This window comes from Pelodiscus sinensis, chromosome 5 (assembly GCF_052426305.1).
Source record: "Pelodiscus sinensis isolate ZL-2025 chromosome 5, ASM5242630v1, whole genome shotgun sequence".
Lineage (NCBI taxonomy): Eukaryota > Metazoa > Chordata > Testudines > Trionychidae > Pelodiscus > Pelodiscus sinensis.
In genome coordinates this window covers 8,685,244-8,713,205 of record NC_143056.1, presented here as the reverse complement: position 1 = coordinate 8,713,205, position 27,962 = coordinate 8,685,244, and the positions used below count along the sequence as shown (strand labels likewise).

Sequence of the window (27,962 nt, the reverse complement as noted above, 5' to 3'; positions counted from 1 at the left end):
CATCCCGGGCCCGGCCTCGGCCGCCATCCGGCCCGGCATCCCTCGCGCTTCTGCTGCCCCGCTGGCCGCTCCCGCCGCCATGGCCTTCACCTTCGCCGCCTTCTGCTACATGCTGGCGCTGCTGCTCACCGCCGCCCTCATCTTCTTCGCCATCTGGCATGTGAGTGCCGGGGGCGGGGCGCCCTGCCCGTTGTGCCCTGCGGCCCGGCGCGCGTGGGACCTGCTCAGCGCCCCCCCGCGCGCACAGGGGCGGGGGCAGGGACTCTGACTGCCCTCTGCCCGCGCGCAGGGATCTAACCGCCCCCCTTCCCGCGCGCACAGGGGCGGGGGCAGGGAATCTAACTGTCCTCTGCCCGCGCGCAGGGATCTAACCGCCCCCCTTCCCGCGCGCACAGGGGCGGGGGCAGGGAATCTAACTGTCCTCTGCCCGCGCGCAGGGATCTAACCACCCCCCTTCCCGCGCGCACAGGGGCGGGGGCAGGGAATCTAACTGTCCTCTGCCCGCGCGCAGGGATCTAACCGCCCCCCTTCCCGCGCGCACAGGGGCGGGGGCAGGGAATCTAACTGTCCTCTGCCCGCGCGCAGGGATCTAACCGCCCCCCTTCCCGCGCGCACAGGAACGGGGGCAGGGACTCTAACTGTCCTCTCCCCGCGCGCACAGGGGCGGGGGCAGGGATCCAACCGCCACGCCCGCCCAGGGGTGGGGGCAGAGGTCAACCCCCTCCTCTTGCCGGCCCTCCTGCCATCTCGCTTGCTCCTCCGCGCTCAGCGTGGGGGCGAAGATCTCCTGGAGCCGTCTCCACCCCCATCCACCAGCACTCGCAGGGGTGGGTGCGGAGATCACTTCCCAGAGCTGTGTGTCTGCGCATTCACAGAGGTGGCGGCAGAAATCTAACTGGTTATTCGCAGGAGTGGAGCCGAGGGGTAACTCCCCCCTTCCCCATTGCTACCCTCTAGAGAGCCAGCGCCATCCCACTTGTGTGCATGCAGGGGATGGGTGCGGAGATTTGACCACTCCTCCATGGCTGCACTTCGCCCCCTGCTCTCCCTTCTGCCAACTCCGCACCATGCAGAGTTGCACATGGTTGCACATAACCTTTGGCCATGGCTGGATGTTCTTAGGGTACCATTCCTCAAACTAATGATCCCTTTCTTGTGTATATATGAAATGGCATGTGTAAAATAATTATTCATATATATATATATATATTTTAACTTCCTGTTGGTGTAGATCAGCTTTGCAAAATTGTCCTGAAAACTCACCAGCCTAGACATGTAACCTGCTTGCTCATTATTACATTAATGATGCAAAACTGACAGTATTCACTTGTAGATGAGTAGAATTTTCAAAGGTTAATGCAAACTGTTTTATTATAAGACCCCCGGATTTTTAATTGAAAATGTGGGGGTTTTATGCTTTTAAATATTGGTATGCAGTAGGCAGGTGAATGGTTAACTGGTGGGGATTGGAGCAGAGGCTGCTTCTGCTGGAATCCCTTGGCACCCCCTTAATTGTTTAACCGGTTAAACATTGTTTAACCGGTTAAACAATTAAATTGGATTTTACAATTCTAGTATGCAGCCAACTGCACCATGCAGAGTTTCCCCGTGCATATAGAGCGAGATGGGAGCAGAGATTTTACTGCCTAACCTTCTCCCTCCTTTGCTAATCCACCCCAGAGCAGACTCTGTTCCTGCTTCCTTTGTCCTAATTCAAGACTCATGGTTTATAGATGATACTTAAGCTAATTTGAAGTGTTTTAATTGTTGCAGCTGTATTGGTCCAAGGATGATAGTGAGATAAGATAGATGAAAACCTCTGTGTAAACTAGCTTGTCTATTTCACTGGCAGAAATTGGTTCAATAAAAGGTATTGCCTCCCCTACACTGTTTCATTTAAAGTAATGGAATGCATCCCTCATGCTGTGAGAAGGAGAAAATTCCATCACCTTAGAAAACTGACACGGTGTTAGATATCATACAGTGCTTTCTGTAAACAAAAAGCAAATTGTCTTTAATAAAAACATTGACCATGGCTAACCCTTGGGTATCTTTCCTCCAACCTCTGCTCTTTCTCCACTGGAGTAGAGTTTAAGTTCATTAGAGAAAGTGAACGGTTTTGTTAACATGAATAAAGATTAGCTGTGTTTTAAAATGTATTAGATGCACACGTTAACCACAGTAATAGAGAGCTAGCCGTGTTAGTCTGATCTCGCTAAAACAAAAGGAAAAACTATGTAGCACTTTAAAGACTAACAAGATGGTTTAATTAGGTGATGAGCATTCGTGGGCCATCACCTATTAAACCATCTTGTTAGTCTTTGAAGTGCTACATAGGTTTTAAAACAACTTTCTGTAGTTAACATAAAAGGAAAAACTAATTGTCAATGCCTGCCCTAAGAGTTAACAGCCTGATAGATGATGTGTTAATATTTTTTAACACTTTTTCACAATATAGGTTCTAATGTTTTCTGTACTATTTTCTCTACTGGCCTGAGAAGTGTAATTTAATGTGTTGCATGGCTTTGCTTTAGGAAGGCCATAAGAAATGGTAACAATCTAGACTTTTGGTCATGGCTGGATGTTCTTAGGGATTATTGATTTGAGGAATGGTGCCCTATTTTGTGTATATATGAAACTGCATGTGTAAAATAATTGATCAGATATACATTGTAACTAGGGATGTAACAGATTAACCACAGCCTGGCTAGGCCTGTGGTGCCCAGCCTGGTCTCACCAGGGCAGCTCAAAGCATGGTAGGCCCAACCAAGCTGGAGCAGTTCCAGCCCAGCCAGGCGGTAGTGCCCCCCCATCCTGGTTAAGTGGTTAACCAATTAACTGGTTAAATGAGATTTTACATCCTTAATTGTAACTTCCTGTTGGTGTAAACCAGCTTTGTAGAATTCATCTGAAAACTCAACAGCCCAGATACAAAACCTGCTTGCTCATCATTACTTTAATGCAAGGGTGGGAATCTCAGGCCTGGGAGCCAGATGCATCCCCCAGCTTGCTTGGATCCAGGCCCTGAGGCTCAAGGATACCACTGGTGTGGAGCTGGAATGCACAAAATCTACTAGCCTGGTAGCCCAGGCCCACCTAGGCTCTAGTGCAGTGGTTCCCAAACTTTTCGGCATCATGCCCTCTTTTTGATTTTTGAGAAACCCTCAGGCTTCCCTGCCCCAATAGCAGCAAAACTTGTTGAGGGGGGAAAAAAAAAAAAGGAACTGACCGGGGCTGAAAAACAAAAATAGCAGCAAAGCTTGGGGGGGCGGGGGCTGGTTTGCCTTGTGCCTTCCCCCTCCTGGAATTTCTTCACACGCCCCCAGTTTGGGAACCCATGCTCTAGTGTGTGAGGGAAATGTGGGGAGTGTCTTTCTGCTTCTCAGTGACCTCTGACCCAAAAAAGATTCCCCACTTCTGCCTTAATGATATAAAACTGGCAATATTCACCTGTAGATGAATAGACTTTTCAAAGGCATTACTGGGTTTGTTAAACATTTTTAATTGAAAATGTGGGTGTCTTATACTTTTAAATATCGGTATTTTATTTGAAGGAATATGTATTTAAAATCTTTGTCTTAAGTCAAATAAGTTTTATATTTAATGGAAGAAGTGAGCTTTTTTCCCCTAGTTTCCCTGTGGTGTGCTACCCTTTTCAATTTAAATTCTGCAAATATATTGCTTATTATTTGAGGTCTTTTACTGCCACAGAGGGGAAAGACTAATAGTGGAAACTTAGGAACCCTAGCTTCAAGTAGCTATGATATTCCTGTTCTGTAGAGAAGCACTGATAGGAGATGAAGATGATCTTTAGGAATGGCCATCATAACAGTGAATGAGTGGATTTTTTGAGGGTGTTATTTTCCTTGTTGAGCAAACTAAACTTGACTGAACTTTCATATCAGCAGAATTTTAAGTTGTGGTGCTTTTTGTTGTCTCTGGAACTTTTGCATCCATTGGTCCACTGCAATTTTTCGGTTGCTGAATTTGTCCCAGGATTAGGGATGTTAAATTTAGATTGACTGGCTAATCAAATGGTCAATGCAATTTTCATCGACTATTCAATTAGTCAGTAAGGGTGCCTCTGCCTTTGAAGTGTAGCAACAGTTCCAGGGCTATTGCTACACTTCGAAGGTGAAAGTGCTGCTGGGGAGGGCGGGGTGAGGGGAGACCAGTGGGATGTCCCCAGCTGGCCCTAGGCTGCATGCAACAGACCCTGGGCTCCATGCTGCGCTGCCACTTTGAAGCATGCCTCCCCTGCTGCCTCTTTCTGATAGAGGCAGCAAGGGGGAAGGGAAGCGACTAGTCATTCAAATCCCTACCCAGGATGCCTCATTCTGGGACATCCCTATTACCAGAAGTCTGATATTATCTAAGCCACAGAAATGCATCTTCAGGCAGCATTAAGTGAACCAGGAAGTACTAGTGGATCTGAGGGAAGAAATAAATTTAAATGTGTTAAATGCTTTGCTGTAGCATGAATAGTGTTTGGGCGTGTAATATATTTAGATTTGTCCAGGTTAAATTTCAGCTTCGTAGTGATTTAATAAGCTCTATTGTAACACAGAATGTGGTGTAGACTAGGGATGTTAACATATAGCCTGGGTTTATCCCTTAATCCAGGGGTTCTCAAACTTTGTGATATCGTGACACCCTTTAAATTGCTCACGACCCCCCCGGGGGGTCGGGACCCACAGTTTGAGAAATGTGGCCTTAATCCTACTGATTGAGACAGCACACACCCCTTGCTGTGTCTGTATCAGAGGCAGCAAGGGGGAAGAGGCGAGAGCTGTTGTTCATGGGGATCCAGCTTTTAAGCCAGACTCAGGCAAAGCCACCCCCTGCTGCTGCTTCTCTATCAGAGGCAAAATTGGGGGGAGGGCAGGCAGGAGTCAGTACCCATTAGGAGCCGGCTTTTTAAGATGGCTCTCCACATGTGCCAGCTCTTGGGGCCATGGAGGCAGCATGGGCGGGGGCAGGTGGAAGCCTGTGCTTGCCACCTTGCTGCAGGTGGGGTGGCAGCAGCCTCTGTCCATGTGGGTTCTGAGCTCCCCACGGGCAGAGGATGCCCTGACATCTCAGCTCCTGCCTGCCCTCCCGCCCAATGCATCTGATACAGATGCAGCAGAGCATGGTGGTAGGGGTCTCCTGGGTACTGGGGCTGGGAGCGCACTGGCTGTCAGCCCCACCCCATGGAGCATTTTAATAACTGTGTAACCAATACATTTTTTTTGGTGGCTACACAGTTACTAGAATAAACGTTATCTAACATCCCTAATGTAGACATGTTCTAGTGTACGTACACTGAATATAAAGGATACTGATAGTACTGATTACTTGATGTTTTGGTTCTCATACTTGATTTTTCCATGGTTCTTGCTTTTCTTTTTGGTATATAAATGAACTCTTTGGTATAGTTTGGTGCCATGGTATTCATTTTACAAAAATGGCTTTGATTCTATTTCACCTTGTCAGGTTCACTTTTTCTTAAGCATTAGTGTATGGGGTAAAATTCTGCCTTAAAGTTGTTCCTGACTGCTGAATCTGTCTCTCTTGCCAGCCATCTCATTCTTTGACTGCAGAGATATCATCCATTCAGCCTCTTCAAAGATTATGATAGCTTGCATTTAATTAACTGGCTGGCATAAGTGAAAAGCACTCAGCACAGAGCAAGTATGTGTCACATGCAACCTCCTGGATTTTTATGCACCATGGATATGTTTTGTGAGACTAAATGCTATTTGCAGTGATACTACATAACTGCATAGTAGGAGAAAAAGGGAGTGAGGCAGTGAAATGCAAAATGCCAGAGCATTGTGAGTATATAAGATGTGTAGAAAAATCTGAAGCTAATTTAGATGCGCTTGAATGTTTTTTAAGACAAAGCAGACCTGTTTCAAATACTTTCTAATTATAGTTGGTTTAGTTTAAGGAATTATTTCTTTACATGAGAAACACAACCTTATTAGGATTGTGTTTGTAGCACTTCTGGCTCTGTTATAATAAATGATTTTTCATGGTGAGATATTTTTTTTTACTACATTTGAACTGAAGAGTTCTAATTGTTCCAATTTTATTTTAGATTATAGCATTTGATGAGCTGAAGACTGACTACAAGAATCCCATAGACCAGTGTAATACACTCAATCCTGTAAGTTACATGATAAAGAATTCATCTTTGTTTGCCTTTATAAATAATTTTTGTTGTTAAAAATTCTGTTCTGCTTGTAATACCTAGTATATTTGATAAACCTACTAGACAGAATTCTTTATCTGATTCTTTACGTTCAGTCTTGAATATTCTGACTATTATTAATCTGCTGATGATCTTGTCAGCTGTCGTACTAACATTCTTTCAATCTGCTTTTTACATTTTCGGCACAAAGACAGTTGAAAAGGTCAAAAAGATTAAAAGAGTCAAAATTGCATTAAAGGTGTGTACTGCTTTTTAGTTTAATGTTTTAATCCCACTTTTACTTTTCATTTTGTTAGGAACATTTGTATTACTATTAAGATGTTTTATTCATCGTGCTTGTTCATTCACCTGTTTTGTCTGTTCAGGTTTATAATAACTTCATGAACTTTCATATTTTGTGCAAAATAATTTTGCTTGCTTACCCAATGAAGTGGGGAAAACTGTTATATGCCTAAAATCGGTGGAATAGTCACAGCAACTGAAGACGTACAATAAATGGTATCCAGTCTCAAGTCATGAAGTTTTTGATGTTGAGAATCTAGGAGACTAGTTTGTTTAAAAAAGAAAGAAAAAAAAGGGGATTGACTCAGTAAATTCTGATTTGGCCTTCTGATTTGCAAGGTGCAGGTGAGCTTCCCAACGATATATTCTAAGTTTTCTTTTGGAATACTATGTACTCCTGGATACAACTCTAATTACACTCCTTTATTTGTCAAAGCTGTGCCTCAAGTACTTTTAGCTTGTATCTGTGATAGACAAATAACATTAGGGATGTTTATTGGAAAGCAGATATTTTCAGTAAAGCTATATGTCTTTTTCCATTCACCAGCCCTTTCATTTTGACTTGGAGTGGCCCAGATTGGGATAAAAACATAGGGCAGCACAGCAGTGAAGTGTGCCTCTGGAAGGCTGCACTATAAAGTCATGACGTTTTGCAGAATTAAGTAGAATCACACCAATGGAGATGGAATTCAAAGCTGAAGAAGAATGTCTCTTAGGCAATTGATAAATTGACAGCCAGAGAATTCTTTGCAATATGAGGGTGGGTGGGTGGGTGGGAAGAGAGAAAATGGGAGAAGATTTTATCTTGGAAAGTGGTACCTGAATAGCTATGCATCTAACAGTTTCCTCAACTCAGTCTGTTTTACAGTCATTTCTGCAACAGTATGGGGGAAGGCAACTCATTGCATTTATGCATTATGATCTTATCACAAACTTAAATAAAAGGTTGTTATAATGTGCATGTTCAAAGCAAATATTTTTTGAACTTAATATTAATATACATGCATGAGGTGTTCGTATAATAGCTTTGTGTGGACTGAAAATCTTAAAGAATGTGGTATATACTATGCTAGTAGAGCTAGTCATGAAAAGGTGAATTTAAGATGGGTTCTCTTAAAGCATTTAGAAATAATATTTCTTCATTCCTAGCCTTTAGGAAAAAATACATGGTAACCTATAAATCAGGGATTGGCAACCTTTTCAAACCAAAGAGCCAAAACATATCAAAATTCAGAACAAGTGGTCAACAAAGAGCCATATGAGAGTGCCCATTTGCATGACTGAAAATATACAACTTGATATTATTGATGTCTAATAGCATAATACATGATGACTAATAGCATAAATGAAACTTATTCATAGACTTTATTTAATGGGACTTCGGCAGCTGCTTGGGGTGCAGTTTGTGGATGTTGGGGCGCAGGAGTCAGGGCTGGTGTATGAGGGGCTCAGGGCAAGGGATTGAGGGTGTGGGAAGTGCAGGAGGCAGAGCAGGGGTGCTGGTGGTGGGAAGTGGTTATGTGGGGGGGGGGGGGGGGGCTGGGGCCAGATTACCTTACCTGGCTGGGGCTAGGCTGCTGCATGCTAGCAGCAGTGGCTGGTTGAGGGGCTGGCCACAGCCAGATTGCGGCCTCCTCTCCTACCTATGTTGCAGCGGAAGGAGGGGGGGGGGGACAGCGGGGCCACAAGCCCTTCCTGTGCCATATGGGGGCTGGACCATGGGGCCTGCCCGAGGATCAGGGCCGGGGACAAGACGGTGTGGCCAGATGGGGGCTGGGCAGTCTTCATTTTAAATAAAGTAAAATATTATGTCCAACCCAAAAGGTTTCAACATTGTCTTTATTGATGGAAGGGCTGGGGAACCTTTTTTGGGTCAAGGGGCCACTGACCCCTCAGAAAAATCAGTCAGGGACCACCAAATGAGAAGCAAAAAAACCCTCCAAAACCTTCCAGCCCTCCCTGATGTGACCACCAACTGAAACACCTCACTGCCTTGGTGCTCCAGCCCCATGGTGTGTGTGAAGGGGGGGCAGGGAGGACTGAAGTTCAAGGCCTCAGGCTAGATTAACTCTTCTGGGGTTCCAGGGTTAGTGAATTTTGTGGGTCCCCCTAGGCTCTGGATGAAGCTAAAAATGAGGGGATCAGTGTGTGGGAGAGGGCTGCTAGTGAGTGGGAATAAGGATGGGGATGTATGATTTGGGCAGGAGGTTGGGTGAGGGTGTGAGGTAGGGTGTAGGAGCAGGCTGGGAGTAGGGTGTCTGGCCTAGGGGTTGGAGTGGGGTGCAGGAGTAGATTGGGGCAGGGCGTCTGGCCAGGAGGGAGGTGCAGAAGTGGGCTGGGGGTGCAGGGTCTTGCCAGGGTGATGAGTGAGGGGGTAGGGGGCACTTACTTGCTTTTGTGCTGTTGCCAGCACCACATCCCAGGCATAGCCTCCCACTACTCCCATTGGCAAGATTCTGGCAACGGGAGCAGCAGGGAAAGCCTCTAGGATGCGTGTCTAGGCTCTGCTATCCCCCAAAGGCAGAAGGGAATTGGCCGCGTGCGAAGGCGTTTCTAGCTGCACTTCTTTTCTACAAGCTAGATGCAGTGAGTGTCTCCTCCCCCCGGAAGCTGATGCTGGGGCTCCAATTTTGCTTGAGCTGGAAAACAGCCATATTTGGCTCCCTACTGAGCCATAGGTTGCTGACACCTGCTATAAACTAATCAGGATAGTTCTCATGTAGGCTGGAAATGAAGAAAGAGATAATATAGTTCTAAATGCTTACAATGCAGTCTGATTCTCTGGTTTGGGGGCAGAATACACAAACCTAGATGGAAGGGAAATGAATGCTTTGAGATATACCATTAGTCTTTTTGTAGATTTCAGGACTAGCAAACCGGTCTTGCTTTTGGTGGTCAGGCTTTTTTATAGTTTAAATAATTGGAATAACACTAAAAGTTACATATGGTCAGTATACAAGAATGATCTGGACAAGAATAATTGTTTTACATATTTAAAGAAAATTGATTACTTGTGTTTCTGTTGATGAAAGTTGGTTTTCTTTGACAATAGTCATTAAAAGAATTAATGTTAGAATGTGAATTAGGAACAACTCTGCTTCTAGTTCATAGATTTCTAGTTAGATGTTTTTAGGTGTTTAAAACAAATATCTGCTTTTAGATAGCATTAAAGAACTAAAATGCATTCTGAGGCTGTCATCCTACATGCACAGATTGGGCAAGCTCAAAGAATATGACTGTTTTGTGTGTATTTTACTTAGAGAGTCCGTAAACTAAAGATTTAAGTTAAATTATTATGATAAACTCTTGATTGAAATACATAATACAAATTGTTTATTTTTACATGAAACAGCTTGTAGTTTATCTTGTGAGCCTTATAAATTTATACATGAATTTTTGGGGAGAAGAATGTAATTCAAAAGGCTATGTGATACTATTCTTTCCGGTATATTTGCCTTTGCAGGACTTTACTCTTATGGACATAAGGTTTTCTTGGTTTTAGGATATTTCACCTATATTTAATCTACATATGTTTCTATACTGCTTATCTCTAAATTGCACTAGCAGTGTTACCTGGTATTTTATGCTCTTGGTAATCTGAAAGTAATTAGTATTACCTCTGTAGACTTCTGTTGAAAAGCATATTAAAAAGAAGGCATGTGTTAGGTATTTGAAGTCTTGTACAAAGGAAAATTGGACTGGTTAATATGTGACAAATTGTATGTTCGCTTTACTGTTATTCCCTCCTACATTGCAGAAAGCATCTTGCTTGTATATGTGCATATTGGTGTACGTAACAATGTTGATGCTACTTTTGTCTAATAAAGCTTTGCACAGGAAATAAGGTTTTGGAAATAGTCTTTTAATGTACATATATAGTGTTCAAAGCTTCAAAAATAGTAACATACAAAACAAATTATTGCATATAAACTGTTAGAAATATCAATGGAAAAATTAATCCCTATGTGGAACATGTGTAGAAATATCGTCTGTCATAGATGTTGTATAAAATGTGGAAGCTGTTCACAGTGCACTTATTCAATCAATAGATAATAAAAGCTTCCATAATCAGAATGTTCCAGCATGTAAATTTTCTTGTGTAATCATGAATTGACATAAACTTTACTATAAATATTAGGATATATTCTGCCAGTTGTTCTGCTGTTTTTACTTTTTGCAGTTTACTCGTCCATTTGAGTGTTTTTCTCTATATAGTTGTATGGAATTTTTCACCAATAATTTACTTTTTAAATAAATTCAGACCAAGCTGTATGTTGTGTAATTACATGTTCTGATGCATATTTTTCTCTTTCAGCTTGTACTTCCAGAGTACCTCATCCATGCATTCTTCTGTGTTATGTTTCTCTGTGCAGCAGAGTGGCTTACGCTGGGTCTCAATATGCCTTTGTTGGCTTACCATATTTGGAGGTAATATTGATGACTTTGATCTCTCTGTTCTTATTGTCCATTTGTGATGATTTTGTTAATTGTCTCATTTCTTCAGCAGTAAACCACAAAGGCCCATTGAGATAAGATGCTGAAAATTTTATGCTGCCTTATAAAAAAAGTAAAAGGACTACTTTCCTTTTATTTTTTAAAAGGAATATTTTTTCCAACTTTGTAAGCAAGAATAGGAGTACTGCAGTAGACATAGTTGTTTAATAATCCTACAATATGATGTCTTAGATCCTATATCCTGCAAAGGGTTCTCGTGCCCACCTTTTGTATAGCACCAAGTATAATGTAATATTCAGGGCTCAACAATTAATGTAATCTACTCGCCCGTGGCGAGTAGATTACAAGCCGGCACAGCCGTGCGGTCAGCGCATGCGCAGCGTGCTGAACTGTGCGGCTGGCGAGCGGGGCTCGCCGCGGTTTGGCGACTCCTGGTAATGTTATTTGAAGCTGAGAGAAACTATGTTGGCGTAGTGCAGATGCAGTGCAAAAAATCCCCACGAGTATATAAAAACAGCCATATTGGGTCAGACCAGTGGTCCATCTAGGTCATTATCCTGTTTTCCAGCAGTGACCAATCTGAGGTGCTTCAGAAAGAATGAACAGAACAGGTAATCAAGTGATTCACCCCCACACAGACAAGGCATTAGGTTAGGGTGTCAGGCTTTACTTTCATGGTTGGTTAATGGCTATATGCAGAGAATGTTTAGTGCATGGTTCCTTATACACACTTCTATTTTGTTATTTGGGGATAGGGAAACCTATTTTTCCCATAGCTTTCTTTTCCAAACTTACTGCTAACCTAACTTGTCTTTTCCAGGTATATGAGCAGACCTGTAATGAGTGGACCAGGTCTTTATGATCCTACAACCATCATGAATGCAGACATTTTAGCATACTGTCAGAAGGAAGGATGGTGCAAACTAGCATTTTACCTCCTATCATTTTTTTACTACTTATATGGGTAAGTTTTTAGTCTGAAACTTTTTGTTTGAGCTCAACCCAGAGAGAAAATTTGAATTTATATGAAACATTATTTAAAGAAAAAGTCAAAATGCCCCATACAGTTTTTATCTTAACAGAAGAAATATTTTTATAACCAAAAATATCCAAGCTTTCTACTTTTGTTATAAAAGTATTTGGATTTTAAAATGGATGAAATATTAGCATTTTAAAGAGTGACTTATTTGGCTTAACATTTGGGTTTCATTTAAGTTTGCCGGTAGAATGGTGAGAAGATACAGAAGCTTTAAATGCAAAGCCAAACTTTAAAAAAAGGGGGTGTGGGAAGCAAAAAGCTGGTGACGATATACTGATGTACTATTATCAATACATCGATGGATCAGCCTTTTTGATGTGATCATACAAAAAGATTAGGGAAATAATGGTTAAAAAGAACACATGGAGTTGGTAGGTCAGATCCCATGGGAAGCAAGTCTAAGAGGAAACAATTGAAGATGGTTGGCAATTTTTCAAGGAGACATTATTAAAGGCACAAGAGCAAAGTATTTCACTGTGTAGGAAAGACAGCAAGTATTTCAAGAGACCATCCTGTCTTAGCTAAGAGATCTTCAATGTTCTAAAAATCAAATAGTTCTACAAAAACTGGAAAGTAGGTCAAATTGCAAAGGATGAATATAAACAAATAATACAAATATGCAGGGACAAAATTAGGAAAGGCAAGGCACGAAATGTGATCAAACAAGCTGGATACGTAAAGGGTAACAAGAAAACATTCTACAGATACATTAAAAGTAATAGGAAGACTAAAGACACGGTAGGACTATTACTCAAATGGAGTGGAAAGGAACTAATAATGGAAAATGTGGAAATGGCCAAAGTGCTTAATGACTTCTTTGTTTCTGTTTTCACCATGAGGGTTGGTGGTGATTGGGCACCTAAGGTAGAGAGTGCCGGTGAAAATGGGTTAGGATCAAAGGCTAAAATAGGGAGAACAAGCATAAAGTTACTTAAATTAGCTATACAGGCAGTCCCCGACTTACGCGGATCCGACTTATGTCGGATCCGCACTTACGAACGGGGCTTTTCTCGCCCCGGAGCTCATGGGCGGCGGGTCGCCACCCGTGTCCTCTGGGGCGAGAAAAGCTTCTCCCGGTCTCCCTGGTCTGCTGGAGGGGTCCAGCAAAGCTGCTGGACCCCCCCCCCAGCAGACTAGGGACACCCGAGCAAAGCCGCCCAGGCGGCGGGAGTCCCGCTGCCTGGGCGGCTTTGCTCGTTTGCCCCGGAGCAAAACTGCCCAAGCAGCGGGACTCCCGCCGCCTGGGTGGCTTTCCTCCTGTTCCCCTGGTCTGCTGGGGGGGTCCAGCAAAGCCACTGGACCTCCCCCCCCAGCAGACCAGGGACACCCGAGCAAAGCCGCCGCCTGAGCGGCTTTGCTCCCGGGCAAACGAGCAAAGCCACCCAGGCGGCGGCTTTGCTCTGGTGTCCCTGGTCTGCTGGGGGGGTCCTGGCTGTCCTGCTGCGGGCGTGCTCAGCGGCTTTCCTCCCCGTCTCCCTGGTCTGCTGGGAGGGGGGGGTGCAGCTAGTGCCCCCCCCCAGCAGACCAGGCTTTTCTTGCCTACCCCTGGGGTAGAGCAGCTGGGGGCTGCCGGGTTGGTCCCGCAGTGCCGCTCCGGACCAACCCGGCAGCACCCCAGCTGCTCTGCCCCAGGCGTCCCCAAGTCAGCCGCTGCTGAAACTGACCAGCGGCTTACTACAGGAAGCCTGAGGCAGAGTTGCTCTGCCCCAGGCTTCCTGGAATCAGCCGCTGATCAGTTTCAGCAGCAGCTGACTTGGGGACACCTGGGTTTCTTAAGTTGAATCTGTATGTAAATCAGAACTGGCATCCAGATTCAGCCGCGGTTGAAACTGATCAGTTTCAGCAGCGGCTGACGCCAGTTCCGACTTACATACAGATTCAACTTAAGAACAAACCTACAGTCCCTATCTTGTACGTAACCCGGGGACTGCCTGTATTCATGTCATCAGGGTCTGATGAAATGCATCCTAGAATTCTCAAGGAGCTGATTGAGGAGATATGAGCCATTAGTGATTATTTTTGAAAAGTCATGGAATATGGGAGAGATTCCAGAAAACTGGAAAAGAGCACATATAGTGACCATCTATTTAAAAAAAAAAAGGGGGAAATAAGGACAATCTTGGGAATTAGAGCAGTCATCTTAACTTCTGTACCCTGAAAGATAATGGAGCAAATAATTAAGCAATCAATCTGCAAACATCTAGAACAGCGGTGGGCAATAATTTTTGCAGGGGGGCAACTGAATGACTTTTGGTATATGTTCAAAGGCTGGCTCCACCCCCCCCCCCTCCCTTGGAAGGGGCAGGATCTGGAGCAGAAGGGGCGGAGTTAGGGATTAGCCTGCCCCCAGAATTGCCTGAGGATGGAGGCTTTGAATTAAAAAACACAGCAGCGGGCCCTGCTGTTACCGTGCTATCTGGCAGCTGCTCAGGGTTACTGAGGCTATTTAAAGGGTACATGGCTGTGGCCCCTGCCGGGGTAGTGCTGCAACCGGGAGCCACAAGCCCTTTAAATAGGATCCTGCTGCCTGAGCTGCCACCTGGAAATTCTGTGACACAGACAGCAGGATTTAAATAGAAAATAGCCAGATGCAGTCCATGGGATGGATCAAAGTGTTAGGTGGGCTGGCTCTGGCCCCTGGGCTACATTTTGCCAAGCTTTGATCTAGAAATATAACAGTATGGGTTTGTCACGAAGAAATTTTGTCAAATCAACTATATGGCTTTGACAGGATAACAAGCCTTATCGATAGGGGAAAATAATTGATGTAGAATCTTGGTCTTTTAAGGGCTAAGATCTTGGTATTATATTTTCTTATCAATTTAATATCTTGACATTAGTAAAGCTTTTGATACTGTCTCATATGATGTTTTCACAAACAAACTAGGGAAATGTAAGCTAGATGGAGCTGCTATGAGGTGGATGCATAACTGGTTGGATAACTGTTCCCAAAGAGTAATTATGTTTCATAGTCATGTTGGAAGGGCATAGTGAGTGGGGTCACATAGGGATCAGTTCTGAGTCTGGTTTTGTTCAATATGTTCATCAGTTATTGATAAAATGGCATAGAGAATACACATATCAAGTTTATGGATGATACCAAGCTGGAAGGGGTTGCAGATGCTTTTGAGGATAAGATTAGAATTCAGCATGGTCTGGACAAACGAGAAATGATCTGAAGTAGTAAGATGAAATTCAGTAAGGACAAATGGAAAGTTCTCCACTTAGGAAGGAACAGTCAGTTTGACACATACAAAATGGGAAACTTACTGTCTGGGAAGGTGTACTGTGGAAAGGGATCTGGGGGTCATAGTGGACCACAAACTAAATATAAGTTAACAATGCAATGATATTGCCAAAAAAAAAAAGTAAACATTGTTCTGGGTTGTGTTAGGAGGAGTGTTGGAAGCAAGACAAGAGACATGGTTCTTCCATTCTACTCAAGTTGAGGTCTAATAAGCACAAAGTATTATGTCTAATTGATGCCCCATTTCAGGATAGCTATGGATACTTTGGAAAAAGTCCAGAGAGAGCAACAAAAATGATTAAAGGTCTAGAAAACATGAGCTATGAGGCAAGATTGACAAAAATTGGGTATGTTTAGTCTAGATAAGAAGATGAAAGAGGGAGAAAAATTGTTCTTCTGAACCTCTGATGATAGGACAAGCAATGATCTTAAATGCAGTAAGGGAGGCTGAGTGGACATTAGGACAAATTTTCTATTGGGATTGTACTATACGTGAATAAAATGCCTAGGAAAGTTGTGGAATCTCCATCATTGGAGATTTTTAAGAACAGGTTAGATAAATACCTGTTAGGAATGTTCTAGATAAAACTTAGTCTTGCCATGGGGGCAGGAGACTGGATTAGATGACTTCTTGAGTTCCCTTCCCGTCCTATAATTTTATAGTGTGTTTGAGCCTATGCAAGACTCTGTTGTTACTGCCACTTGATCCCAATGTCTAGAGCAAGGGTGGAGAACCTCCTGCCTGTGGGTTGGATCTGGCCTGCCAAACACTCTAATCTGGCCCTCGGGGCGGGGAGGGTGGTCCAATGGTTTTGAAACGCTGCAGGGAGCCGCCAGGGTCGCTTGAGAAATTTCCCCCAGCCTCCCCTGCAGCATAGCCAGATACTTCCAGTTCCTGTTCTGCACATGGGAGAGGCCCACATAGGAGACCTGGTGGGATGGAGAAGTTCCACGTGCTGGTTGCAGCAGGGAACAGCATCTGGTAGACTGGAGCCACACGCTGCCAGCAAGGCTTCTTTAACAGTTAAGGAGGCTTGTGGGACTGGAGGGAAAGGGGGATGGGGATCCTTTGCAGGAGTGGGAGGGAAGCCTCTCCCCCCCCGCCAGGCCCTGCCCTGCATGGGGTGCCTTTAGGGAGGAAGGGTTGGCCACAGCTGGGCAAGCTCCAGTACCTCTTCCCAGTGTGGGGAGCTGGGAAAAGGGAGGAAGGGGTTGCCATAGCTGGGCAAGGAAAAGCAAACTCAGCCATCACACTAAAATTCTAAATAAAATAAAAAAAGAACATTACACCACATCAGAGGGTTTTCTGGGATTTTTCAATGTGTGTGGGGTTTTTTTTTTTTTGCTTCTCACTTTTATGCAGCCCCTGAATGATACGTCTGGGTTACTGGCCCCCAACCCAAAAAAGGTACCCCACCCCTGATATAGAGTTGTTATATACATGACATTTCTGTTTGTGTTAATTTTGAATGCTTTAGCCTGACTTTTAAAAAGTAAACTAGCAGAATTGTATTGTAATGACAGAACCTTATGTGTCTGCTTTTTAGTGGGGAATGCATCTGTGCATAATACTGTTAACTTACTAAACTATTGCATTTACATTTAGTACGCTTTTCTTTTCTTTTCTAGCATGATTTATGTTTTGGTGAGCTCTTAAGAAGACACTCTGCAAACTTGGTTCCAGTTAAGTGCATGCAAAAGCCACAAAACAAAAGGATTCTTTCCAACGAGAATCTGTTACCAAGATTAAACTATGGAATCTGATGATCATATTTGCATTAGGGAAAAATGACTCTCCTATTTTTAAAATGTTTCCACGCTTTATACTTGTGGAAAGACTGTTTTCGTATACTTTATTGGGACGTTGAAAATAAAAAGAATTAAGTGTAAATTGCTATTAAATGATTATCTCTGATTTTGAACAGTTTTGACTTTGCACTCCATAAAGAATGGCCATAACTCTTCAAGTAGTTATTAATTATTGACTGTCCTTAGTATACTAGAATTTTTTGTTTACAGAACTTTATAGTGGCTCACTTTGAACTTTTGAAACTCTATTTAATCAGCTGTAGATTCTGAAGGACTGAAAGCTTTATGTATTTTCTCTGCAGATACTTTCTCAGATACATATGCAGAAAGAGTAGTTCTGTTTTTTTTTTTTACTATTTGGGTATCTTTCCCTGTGTATGCATGGTTCTAAAACTTCCCATATTTTCACCAAACACTAAATGTTCCTGCTTTAATTTTCAAATATAAGTTATTGTGATAAATGGAAATGTCTGTGAAAGAATGAATTTAAAAGATCTTATTTTTAAATATTTGTGCAACAGTCTTACTAGCCAGGTAATAATGAAAGATCAAATCTATTGGCAAAAACGCTACTCCTCTGGGTTTTACAAGTCGCACTAAAGACGTTTCCAAGACACAGTGAAATTGAGAATCTGCCCTGCTGTTCCGTAGTGGAATAAATAAAAAAATCTCAAATTCAGAAATGTTCACTTTTTTTCAGTGCCTTGTTTTTAAAAAAGTGACAGTTTACTTGCTCTATTTAGCTACTTATTTCATAAGACAGAAGGACTATTAAAATTCATATTGAGATGAGCTATATCTGGAAAAGATACTTAGAATTGTTAGGCACTGATTTCTAATCTTGTTTCCTGCACTTTGTTTGTCTGCATGTTAAATAATTTTTAGAGGGGTGGAAGGAAAATATAAATAGATGTGCATTGTCAGAACTGCATTGTAATTCCTCTTGCTATGACATATTCATATTGGTTAGTTTAACTTCAGAAGTCTAAAAATCTCTCACAAACTAGTTTAAATAATGGTGTGAAGGAAGGAGGAAAATGTGTGTGGTGGTAAAGCTATTGTCCCTGGTTGTAGTAAAATGTGTATAGATTGGTATTCTGATATGCACTAAAGTTTTAGATTTAATGCGGCCACTTCATGATGCAGATTGGCTTTCAGTTCTGGAATAAAGGAATCTGAGCACCCTTATACAGCTTCCAATGGGGATAATGATTCTTATGTTATCCAAATCAAAGGAGAGCACTGACAGAATAGGTAACTCCATGAAATTAAAATCCAGTAGCTTCTTAGTTTGAAGTGTCTTTATCAAATGGCATGCTTTGTTGCATATTTTTTTCCTCCGTGAATTAGAAATAACTAGTTTTTTAAAAAATATCTATTTTCATAAAGAATAATGTACCTTAAACTATACGTAATTGAGAATGTTTGAGCTATTCTACTGACAAATTATGACTAAATTGTTTCCCCAGAACCACCATTTGAAATTGGAGCTTTAAATTATATATGCTTTCAGGATCATAGATAGCACTCATCAAAAAGGATTAAAGTTGACTTCCCTGTTTCTCTCTCCAACTTTTAAGTAGTTTAAAAAATGAATTTGACATTTTTTGACAAGCTGCTAGGAAAGAGTTAAATCCTAAAGCAATATATAGAAGTTAGTATCTTTGCTTTTATGGAGTTTAAGCTGCCAGAGCTTTCAAAAGTGTTTTCCCCCTGTAGCTTGACAGCTTTTCAAACTGTTTCCCAAAGTATCTATCAAAATTTGATGCTTTTTTGCACTGTACCTGAAGATTAAACTAGCAGGCCATGAAATCTAGTATTGCGATGCCTTCAGTAAATGTTCTGCCACCAGCTCTCAACAATTCAGAAGTCAAAGTATTCTTCTGTGCTTGGAAGTCTGTCAGGCAGCTACAGGCTAAACCAAGGGGTGGGCAAAATAAAGTCCTGAGGCTTGATCCAGGCTGGTGCTGGAGGAAAATATCCCATAGCCTAGCGGGGCACTCAAGCAGTCTGCCTGCATGTCAAATAGCTACCAGCTGCTGGCGCATGTCTCTGTGTGACCCTATGGGGGAGGTCTCAGCACACTGACTCTGCCCCCAGCACCAGTCTCCCTTCCATTGGCTGGAGCTGCAAGGTGATGCTTGAGGGCACAGGCAGTGTGCGGAGACCTGCTGCCTTCTTCCCACTAAAGGGCATGCAGATACATACCCCAACAGCGGCAGCTTTAAGTGGCAATGGGCCACCATGGCATGCAGGCAACTGTGCCTATGGTAAGCACCTCCTGGCCAGGGCCAAATCTTGCACCTGGCACCCTCTTCCACACCCCAATATCGTGCACCAGGTCAGAACCCCCTCCTGAAACTGTACTCCTTCCTGCACACCAACTCCTGCCCAGAGCGCCCTCCTGCACCCAAGCACAATCTCAGACCCCCCCTCCATTAATATCACAAAAGTGTGGCCTGTGGCCACTTACGAAAATTTTCGGAGTGGGTCTGCTGCAAAAAGTATTGCCCACCCATCTAAACCGTGTCAGTCTTAAAAAGCTAAATTAGAGGTAGGGGCCAAATAATCTTGAATCTGAATATTCCTGACTAGGAAGGCTTGAAATCCTATCCAGCTCTCAACTTTCCAAGGGTAAACTTGCAGCAAAGATTTTGTTTTGAAATCCTTTCAATATCCTTCTCATTATGGGCAAATAAATGAAATAGAAATGTCTAGGTTAACCAACCTGGAGAATATTCTCTGACGCTACGTCTACATTGGCAAGATTTTGCACAGATAGTTTTAACGCAAGAGTTTTTGCGTTGAAGTGTTTGCGCAAGAGAGCATCTACACTGGCATACCCAGTGAAACTACAGACCGGTCAGTTTAACATCTGTCCCAGGGAAGATAATGGAGCAGGTAATTAAGGAAATCATATGCAAACACTTGAAAGGTAATAAAGTGATAGGGAATAGCCAGCATGGGTTTGTGAAGAACAAGTCATGCCAAACTAATCTGATAGCTTTCTTTGATAGGATAATGAGCCTTGTGGATAAGGGAAAAGCGGTGGATGTCATATACCTAGACTTTAGTAAGGCATTTGATACGGTCTCGCATGATATTCTTATTGATAAACTAGGCAAATATAACTTAGATAGGGCCACGATAAGGTGGGTGCATAATTGGCTAGATAACCGTAGTCAGAGAGTTGTTGTTAACGGTGCTAAATCCTGCTGGAAAGAGATAACAAGTAGAGTTCCGCAAGGGTCTGTTTTGGGACCTGTACTATTCAATATCTTCATCAATGATGTAGATATTGGGATAGAGAGTACGCTTATTAAGTTTGCAGATGATAAACTGGGTGGGGTTGCAACTTCTTTGGAGGATAAGGACATAATTCAAAATGACCTTAGCAAGTTAGAGAAATGGTCAGAGGTAAACAGGATGAGGTTTAATAAAGAGAAATGCAAAGTGCTCCACTTAGGAAGGAACAGTCAGTTCCATACATACAAGATGGGAAGCGACAGTCTAGGAAGGAGCATGGCGGAAAGGGATCTAGGGGTCATAGTGGACCACAAGTTGAATATGAGTCAACAGTGTGACGCTGCTGCAAAAAAAGCAAATATGATTCTAGGTTGTATCAACAGGTGTGTTGTAAGCAAAACTCGTGAAGTCATTCTGCCGCTCTACTCTGCACTAGTTAGGCCTCAGCTGGAGTACTGTGTCCAGTTCTGGGCACCACATTTCAAGAAAGATGTGGAGAAATTGGAAAGGGTACAGAGAAGAGCGACAAGAATGATTAAAGGTCTAGAGAACATGACCTATGAAGCCAGGCTTCATGAACTGGGCTTGTTTAGTTTGGAAAAAAGAAGATTAAGGGGGGACATGATAGCGGTTTTCAAATATCTAAAAGGGTGTCACAAGGAGGAAGGCAAAAATTTGTTCCTCTTGGTTTCTGAGGACAGGACAAGGAGTAATGGGCTTAAAGTGCAGCAGGGGAGGTTTAGATTGGACATTAGGAAAAAATTCCTAACTGTCAGGGTGGTCAAATATTGGAATAAATTGCCAAGGGAGGTGGTAGAATCTCCCTCTCTGGAGATATTTAAGAACAGGTTAAATAGACATCTGTCAGGGATGGTGTAGACGGAGCTTGGTCCTGCCTTGAGGGTGGGGGGCTGGACTCGATGACCTCTCGAGGTTCCTTCCAGTTCTATGATTCTATTATATGCTTTTGCTCAAGAGATGTGCTTTTGCGCAAAAGCATCCGTGCCAGTGTAGATGCTCTCTTGCGCAAGAAAGCGCCGATGGCCATTTTAGCCATCGGGCTTTCTTGCACAAGAAATTCATGTTGCCTGTCTACACTGGCCTCTTGTGCAGGAACAGTTGCGCAAGAGGGCTTATTCCTGAGCAGGAGCTTCATAATTCTTGTGCAAGAGGTACTGATTTCTTACATTATAACATCAGTGTTCTTGCGCAAGAACTCGCAGCCAGTATAGACAGGCAGCAAATTTTGCGCAAAATCTTGCCAATGTAGACACAGCCTGACACTATCTATCTATCAATCAATCACACACATGTCAGACTTCTGTGCCACGAGACATTGTGGATTAGATTTAGTTATCAAAACTTTAGAAAATAACATTTTATTTTTCTTGTTTAAAAATTGTTACATCCAACAGTAAATGACTCCTTGTTTCTTATAGAAGCAAGTATAGTCAGAAAAAACTTGTGCACATACAAAGGAGGATTAAGGAGCAAAATACTGTCCCTGTATTCATAATTGACTGGAATGTAGGGCTCTGAATTTCCTAGGGAACTACTCACATGCCTAAAGGTAATCAGATCATGCACATGAAAAATATGCAGAATTGGGATCTAGAGTATTAGGCTGAGTTCCATTTTAAGCATCTGTTAAACCAAAATGCAGCTGTACCTTAAAAAGCAATCTTAAAAACATGAGGGAGATTTTCTCTTTATTTCACATATTCCTTTATTATAATTACTTAATTTGCCAGTAGTGTCTTTGTCACCCCTTGCCAGGTAAAGCTTCTAAAGGATAAATTGTCAACATCCATGCTTGTTACTTTCATTACTTCTTTCATCCATTACTTCTAGGATGCATTAACAGGAGCATGGCGAGCAAGACAAGAGAAGTCATTCTTCCACTCTACTCTGTGATGATTAGGCCTCAGCTGGAGTATAGTGTCCAGTTCTGGGCACCAGATTTCAAGAAAGATGGAGAAATTGGAGCGGGTCCAGAGAAAAGCAAAAAAAAAATGATGAAAGGTTTAGAAAACATGAGCTATGAGGGAAGACTGAAAGAACTGGATTTGTTTAGTTTAGAAAAGAGAAGATGGAGAGGAGACATGATAGCAGTTTTCAAGTACCTAAAAGGGTGTTACAAGGAGGAGGGAGAAAAATTGTTTGCCTTAACCTTTGATAATAGGACAAGAAGCAATGGGCTTAAATTGCAACAAGGGAGGTTTAGGTTGGACATTAGGAAAAACTTCCTGTCATGGTTAAACACTGGAATAATTTGCCTAGGAAGTTGTGGAATCTCCATCATTGAAAATATTTAAGAGCAGGTTAGAGACACATCTATCAGGGGTGATCTAGATCCATGGTATCCAACACACTGGCCACTAGCAACATGTGGCTGGTTGTGTGGGGCTAACTGGTTCACATAATTATTTACATTTTCAGAATAACGTGGCTAGTGTTATAGTGGCTACTGTTTCAGAATTGGTTGAACATCATGTATCTAGATGATGCTTGTTCCTGTCATGAGGGCAGGGGACTGGACTGGACTTGATGACCTCTCAAGGTCCCTTCCACTTCTAGTATTCTATGATTAGCTGTCAGTGGGATTGCATAGGTACAGTTAGAGCCATAATTTGGCTTGCAGAATTGTGCTAATGCTAAACAAGACAGAAGAACCCAGCTGGATGCTCAGATCTCAGCCCTAGTTCATAGTGATGGTACAAACTGAAGTTTGATAGGGAGATCATTGAGTAATGGAGGAACTCTAATTGGCTCATTTTTCTGGCTATTACCATCTAAGCACCCCCACTTATAAACAGATGAGGACTGGAAGAGAGATTTATAAATGATGTATTTTAAATTCTGATTAATTTATGCTGCCTATAAAGGCATGTGTGCAACAAGCTACACTTGTGAACCATCTCCAGGGTGATCTGGAAAAGCTTTCACTGATCACTTTACAATGGAGAAAAGAATACATGGTGCAGCCTAAAGCCTGACACGTTCACAATTTGTTGGGTAGGAATTAGCCTTTATATATGCATTCAGTGACAGAGTACAAATGAACTGGTGGTAAATTTGGAAGAGGAGCCTCATGATAAACTTAAATTAGAATGAACAGCTGCATGGCTATCTACTGTAATCTTCCCTTGTACCAAAAAGGGGGGAGTGTAGTTTCAGAAAATATTACACTTTGCAAATGTTGGTCTCAGTGAAATTGTACAAATATGTTTGCACAGCTCACTGTCAAATGCCTGTAGGCTGCTACATTCAAAACATATGTTCATTTAGGACCATAAAACTCAATTCTAGCAATCTCTAATAAGCCTAACAAATTCCAATGTGTAGTTATTTTCCTCCACACACTAAATATTCAGGAGTTGAATGTGCGCTCATTTCTTGTTTAAAAGATCAATAAGTCATCAGATAAAATGGAAAGTTGTCACTTATCAAACAGAACTCATTTTGGTTTAAGATACTAAGTGAAACTTCTCTAGCCTTGGCTGAGGGAATTCTTTCAACTTCTTCTAGGTGTGATTTTATGCAAAGCAGAAGTTATCCAGATGTTACATTAAGGCTCTACAATACAAGATAGCAGTATAAGCAGGTGCGGCCCTAGACTAGCTGCCAGCAACTGGTGCCTTAGGCGAACCATGCAATCGGTGCCCCCACCTCCAAACCTCTCAATGATATTGCGCCACCATTTGGCGCCCCATTTAACTTGGTGCCCTAGGGGACCGCCTAGTTTGCCTATATGGACGGGCCGCCCCTGAGTATAAGCAATATGGTATGGTACATTTCAGAGAACTACATAGTTGGGAAGAGGGGGAGATTCTTCCATATGACTAATGTATCAAATTTAGTGTAAAGATAAAAGCATGAGGTGCTTTCAACCTAGAGAGAGTAATGAAAAGATCTTGTCATCTACAAAGCTCCATCCCCATGTTGGCTCCATCATACTGGAAGCAAGAGAACTTCTGCTGGAAAAGAAAATAGTACAGTGGCTCAAATGGAGGGAGAGGATTAGTGTTGTATGGTAGTTAAATACTATGGGCTCGTCTACATTGGCCCCTTTTCCGAAAGGGGCATGGTAATTTTTGAGATCGTAATAGGGAAATCCACGGGGGATTTAAATATCCCCCGCGGCATTTAAATAAAAATGTCCGCCGCTTTTTTCCGGCTTTTAGAAAAGCCGGAAAAGAGCGTCTACACTGGCCCCGATCCTCCGGAAAAAGCGCCTTTTTCCGGAGGATCTTATTCCTACTTCAAAGTGGGAATAAGATCCTTCGGAAAAGGGCGCTTTTTCCGGAGGATCGGGGCCAGTGTAGACGCTCTTTTCCGGCTTTTCTAAAAGCTGGAAAAAAGCGGCACACATTTTTATTTAAATGCCGCGGGGGATATTTAAATCCCCCGCGGATTTCCCTATTACGATCTCAAAAATTACCATGCCCCTTCCGGAAAAGGGGCCAGTGTAGACGTAGCCTATGGCTGTGTCTACACTGGCACCTTTTTCCAGAAATGCTTAAAACGGAACAGTTTTCCGTTAAGTATTTCCGGAAAAAGAGCGTCTACACTGGCAGGCTGCTTTTCCGGAAAAACCCTTTTTCCGGAAAAGCGTCTGTGGCCAATGTAGACGCGCTTTTCTGGAAAAAAGCCCCGATCGCGAAAATGACGATCAGGGCTTTTTTCCGGAAAAGACTGCTGTCTACACTGGCCCTTTTCCGAAACAGTTTTCCAGAAAAAGGACTTTTGCCCGAGCGGGAGCAGCATAGTTTTTCCGGAAAAGCAGCTGATTTCTTACAGTAAATCGTCACTGCTTTTCCGGAAATTCAAGGGGCCAGTGTAGACAGCTCGCAGCTTATTCCGGAAAAGCAGCTGCTTTTCTGGAATAAGTGGCCCAGTGTAGACACAGCCTATGGCTGTGTCTACATTGGCATGATCTTGCGCAAATACTCTTTAAGGCAAGAGTTCTTGCGTTAAAGTATTTGCACAAGAGAGCATCTACACTGGCATGTGCCTTTGCACAAGAGATGTGTTTTTGCGCAAGAGCATCTGTGCCAGTGTAGATTCTCTCTTGCGCAAGAAAGCTCCGATGGCCATTTTAGCCATCAGGCTTTCTTGCGCAAGAAATCCATGTTGCCTGTCTGCACTGGCCTGTTGCGCAAGAACAGTTGCGCAAGAGAGCTTATTCCTGAGCGGGAGCATCATAGTTCTTGTGCAAGAAGCACTGATTTCACACATTAGAATATCAGTGTTCTTGCGCAAGAATTCCCCGCCAGTGTAGAGAGGCAGCATGTTTTTGTACAAAAGCGGCTGCTTTGGCACAAGATTGCGCCAATGCAGACACAGCCTAATTATTGTGTTTGGCAGAAACACCAGATTAACTTCCTCAAACCCAAAGTCAATTTTATTCAAGCACAAGATTGTGGTGGTTAATCGTCTTGAATACCATTAAAATGGTCTTATCTCCCAATTTGAATTACAAGGTAGAGAATATAAAGAGCAGCATGATGGCAAAGCTGGAATAGTATTTCTTTACTCCCAGTCTATTAGATCACATTTCACTAATTTAAACTACGATAGTGACTTGTTTCCTATGGAATCAGACTATCCCCACACAAGCATATACTATCCAATTACAATAGTCGGGGCTTGTGGAAAGAACTAGACTACAGCTCACGCATTTCCAAAATCCTTTACAAAGGTAGGGTAGGAGGCAGCCCTTTCTGGCCCTCAATAGTCTTGGCTCTTAGACTCAGTTGCTGTTAAGCTACCAGCTCTTTTTACTCCCATTTAAAGTTTCCTTCCCCTTCCAGCTATTCCTGCTGAACATTCCAAGGAACATAGAAAAAGCTAAAATTTAAAAAACAAAATATTCAGAATATTTCAAGACTTGTACATAGGTGAGGACATACTTGACGAAGGGAATTAATACATTAATAGTGAACTGTTAAAGTTACTGTATTAAAACAAGTCTATTAGAAATGGAGGGGACACCAATGTAACATTTCTTCCTTCATATGTGGAAATACCTGTAGAGCAGAGGTTCCCAAACTTTTTGAGACGGGGACCAGTAAATCCATTCACAAGCTTTTGGAGGACTGGTAACATTCATTTGCATATTCATTAAGCAAATGATGAATATTCAAATAAATTGTTTCTGGTCCTCCCAATGCCAGCTTTAGCAAAGCTTTTGATATGGTCACCCACAATATTCTTGCCAGCAAGTTAAGGGAATATGGATTGGATAAATGGACTCTAAGATGGTTAGAAAGCTGGCTAGACCTGGGTTTCCCAAACTTTTTACTTTAGTTGGAATCCATTTTTTTTTTCAATACTGGTTTTTGCAGCCCTATATATATATATATATATATATATATATATATATATACACACACACACATACATACATACATACACATACACACACAAGAAAAATGAATACATTTTCACGGTTTCACCCGGCTGTTTCCTCCGCCCAGCCTGGGCAAGGGGTTGGGGGACCAGGAGCTGCATGGGCACTCCAGGAGCCCGGAACATCTGGCTGCATCCTCCGCCCAGCCTGGGCCAGAGCTTGGGGGACCTTGTGCCACAAGGGCACTCTGGGAGGCAGGAGCAGATTGGGGGTAGGGTATCTGGCTAGGAGGGAGGGTGCAAGGAGAGGACTTGGGTAGGAGCTGGACGTTCCTGGTCTGGCACCCTCTAGACCTGACTGGTCCCAGATGAGGCATTTTTTGGATCAGGGGAGGTCATTTCAGTGCTCCTAGTTCCCCCTCTCCCCACTAGGTTTCTTTGCACCTCCCTTCCCTGCAACCCAACTGAGCTGCCAACCCCCGCTGCTTCCCTGCACCTCCCCCAAAACTATCCCCCACACTCCAAGGGAGTGCAGCACCAGTTCCCTACAGCCCAGCTGAGCTGCCCTTCTGTTCCTTATGCCTTCCCCCATCCACCTCAGCCCAGTTGAGCCCTGCACTGGTTCCCCCACTGCACAGCTGAGTCCCGTTTTCCTGTACCTCCCCCCAAGACCTGCAGAACTGCTAAGCCCAGCTCTGATTTCCTACCCCTCCCTTTCTTTCTCCCTCCCCTTGAGTTCAGCCCCTGGTTCCTGGCACCTCCCTCCTCCTGCAGCCAAACTGAGCTCTGAGCCCCGTACTTCCTTCCCCACCCTCACAGCGCAGCCCAGCCCCCCTGCACCTCTTCACTCTTGCAGCCCAGCTGAGCTCCGTTTCCCTGCACCTCCCCCCAAACCGTGCAGACATACTGAGCTCAGCGCTGATTCCCTGCCCCTCCCTCCCTGACTTTGAGTCCAGCACTGGGTTCCTGGCACCTCCCTTCTCCTGCAGCCCAGGTGAGCCCAGCGCCCCGCAGCCCAGCCTGGTGCCTCCCTCGCGTGGCACCCAGGGGCAACTGCTCCCCCTGCTATGCCTCTGCCAGGAACCTGGAACATCCGGCTGCATCCTCTGCCCAGCCCAGGTCTTGGGGGACCTGGTGCCGCATGGGCACTCCGGAAGCCTGGAACATGCTGGTAGCCATGCTGAGGCCTGGTATTTTTTTCCTGAGGACTGGTACTGGGCCACGGCCCATAGTTTGGGAAACGCTGCCGTAGAGGAATTTATTCCTTAGAAGTTTGCAATGCAGGATGTTACTATAGTTCACAAGACCCTTGCCAGCATCAGTCATACCTATTTACA

General features: G+C 43.3%; 1 protein-coding gene across 1 annotated transcript; it reads left to right on the top strand.

Moving 5' to 3' along the window:
- The first annotated feature begins 2 nt into the window (after nucleotides 1–2).
- CNIH1 (cornichon family member 1) lies at nucleotides 3–18,216 on the top strand. The gene is made up of 5 exons (XM_075926228.2): nucleotides 3–160; nucleotides 6,083–6,151; nucleotides 10,794–10,906; nucleotides 11,754–11,897; nucleotides 16,849–18,216. Exons 1-5 carry the CDS (start codon nucleotides 80–82, stop codon nucleotides 16,874–16,876), a joined length of 435 nt encoding a protein of 144 aa, XP_075782343.1. The 5' UTR covers nucleotides 3–79; the 3' UTR covers nucleotides 16,877–18,216.
- Nucleotides 18,217–27,962: the final 9,746 nt, after the last annotated feature.

Excerpts from the sequence above, each read along its gene's own strand:
- CNIH1 (XM_075926228.2), top strand. The coding sequence starts at position 80 with ATGGCCTTCACCTTCGCCGCCTTCTGCTACATGCTGGCGCTGCTGCTC. Across the intron at positions 6,152-10,793 it reads AGTGTAATACACTCAATCCT|CTTGTACTTCCAGAGTACCT; the intron begins GTAAGTTACATG and ends TTTCTCTTTCAG. Across the intron at positions 11,898-16,848 it reads TTTTTTTACTACTTATATGG|CATGATTTATGTTTTGGTGA; the intron begins GTAAGTTTTTAG and ends TTTCTTTTCTAG.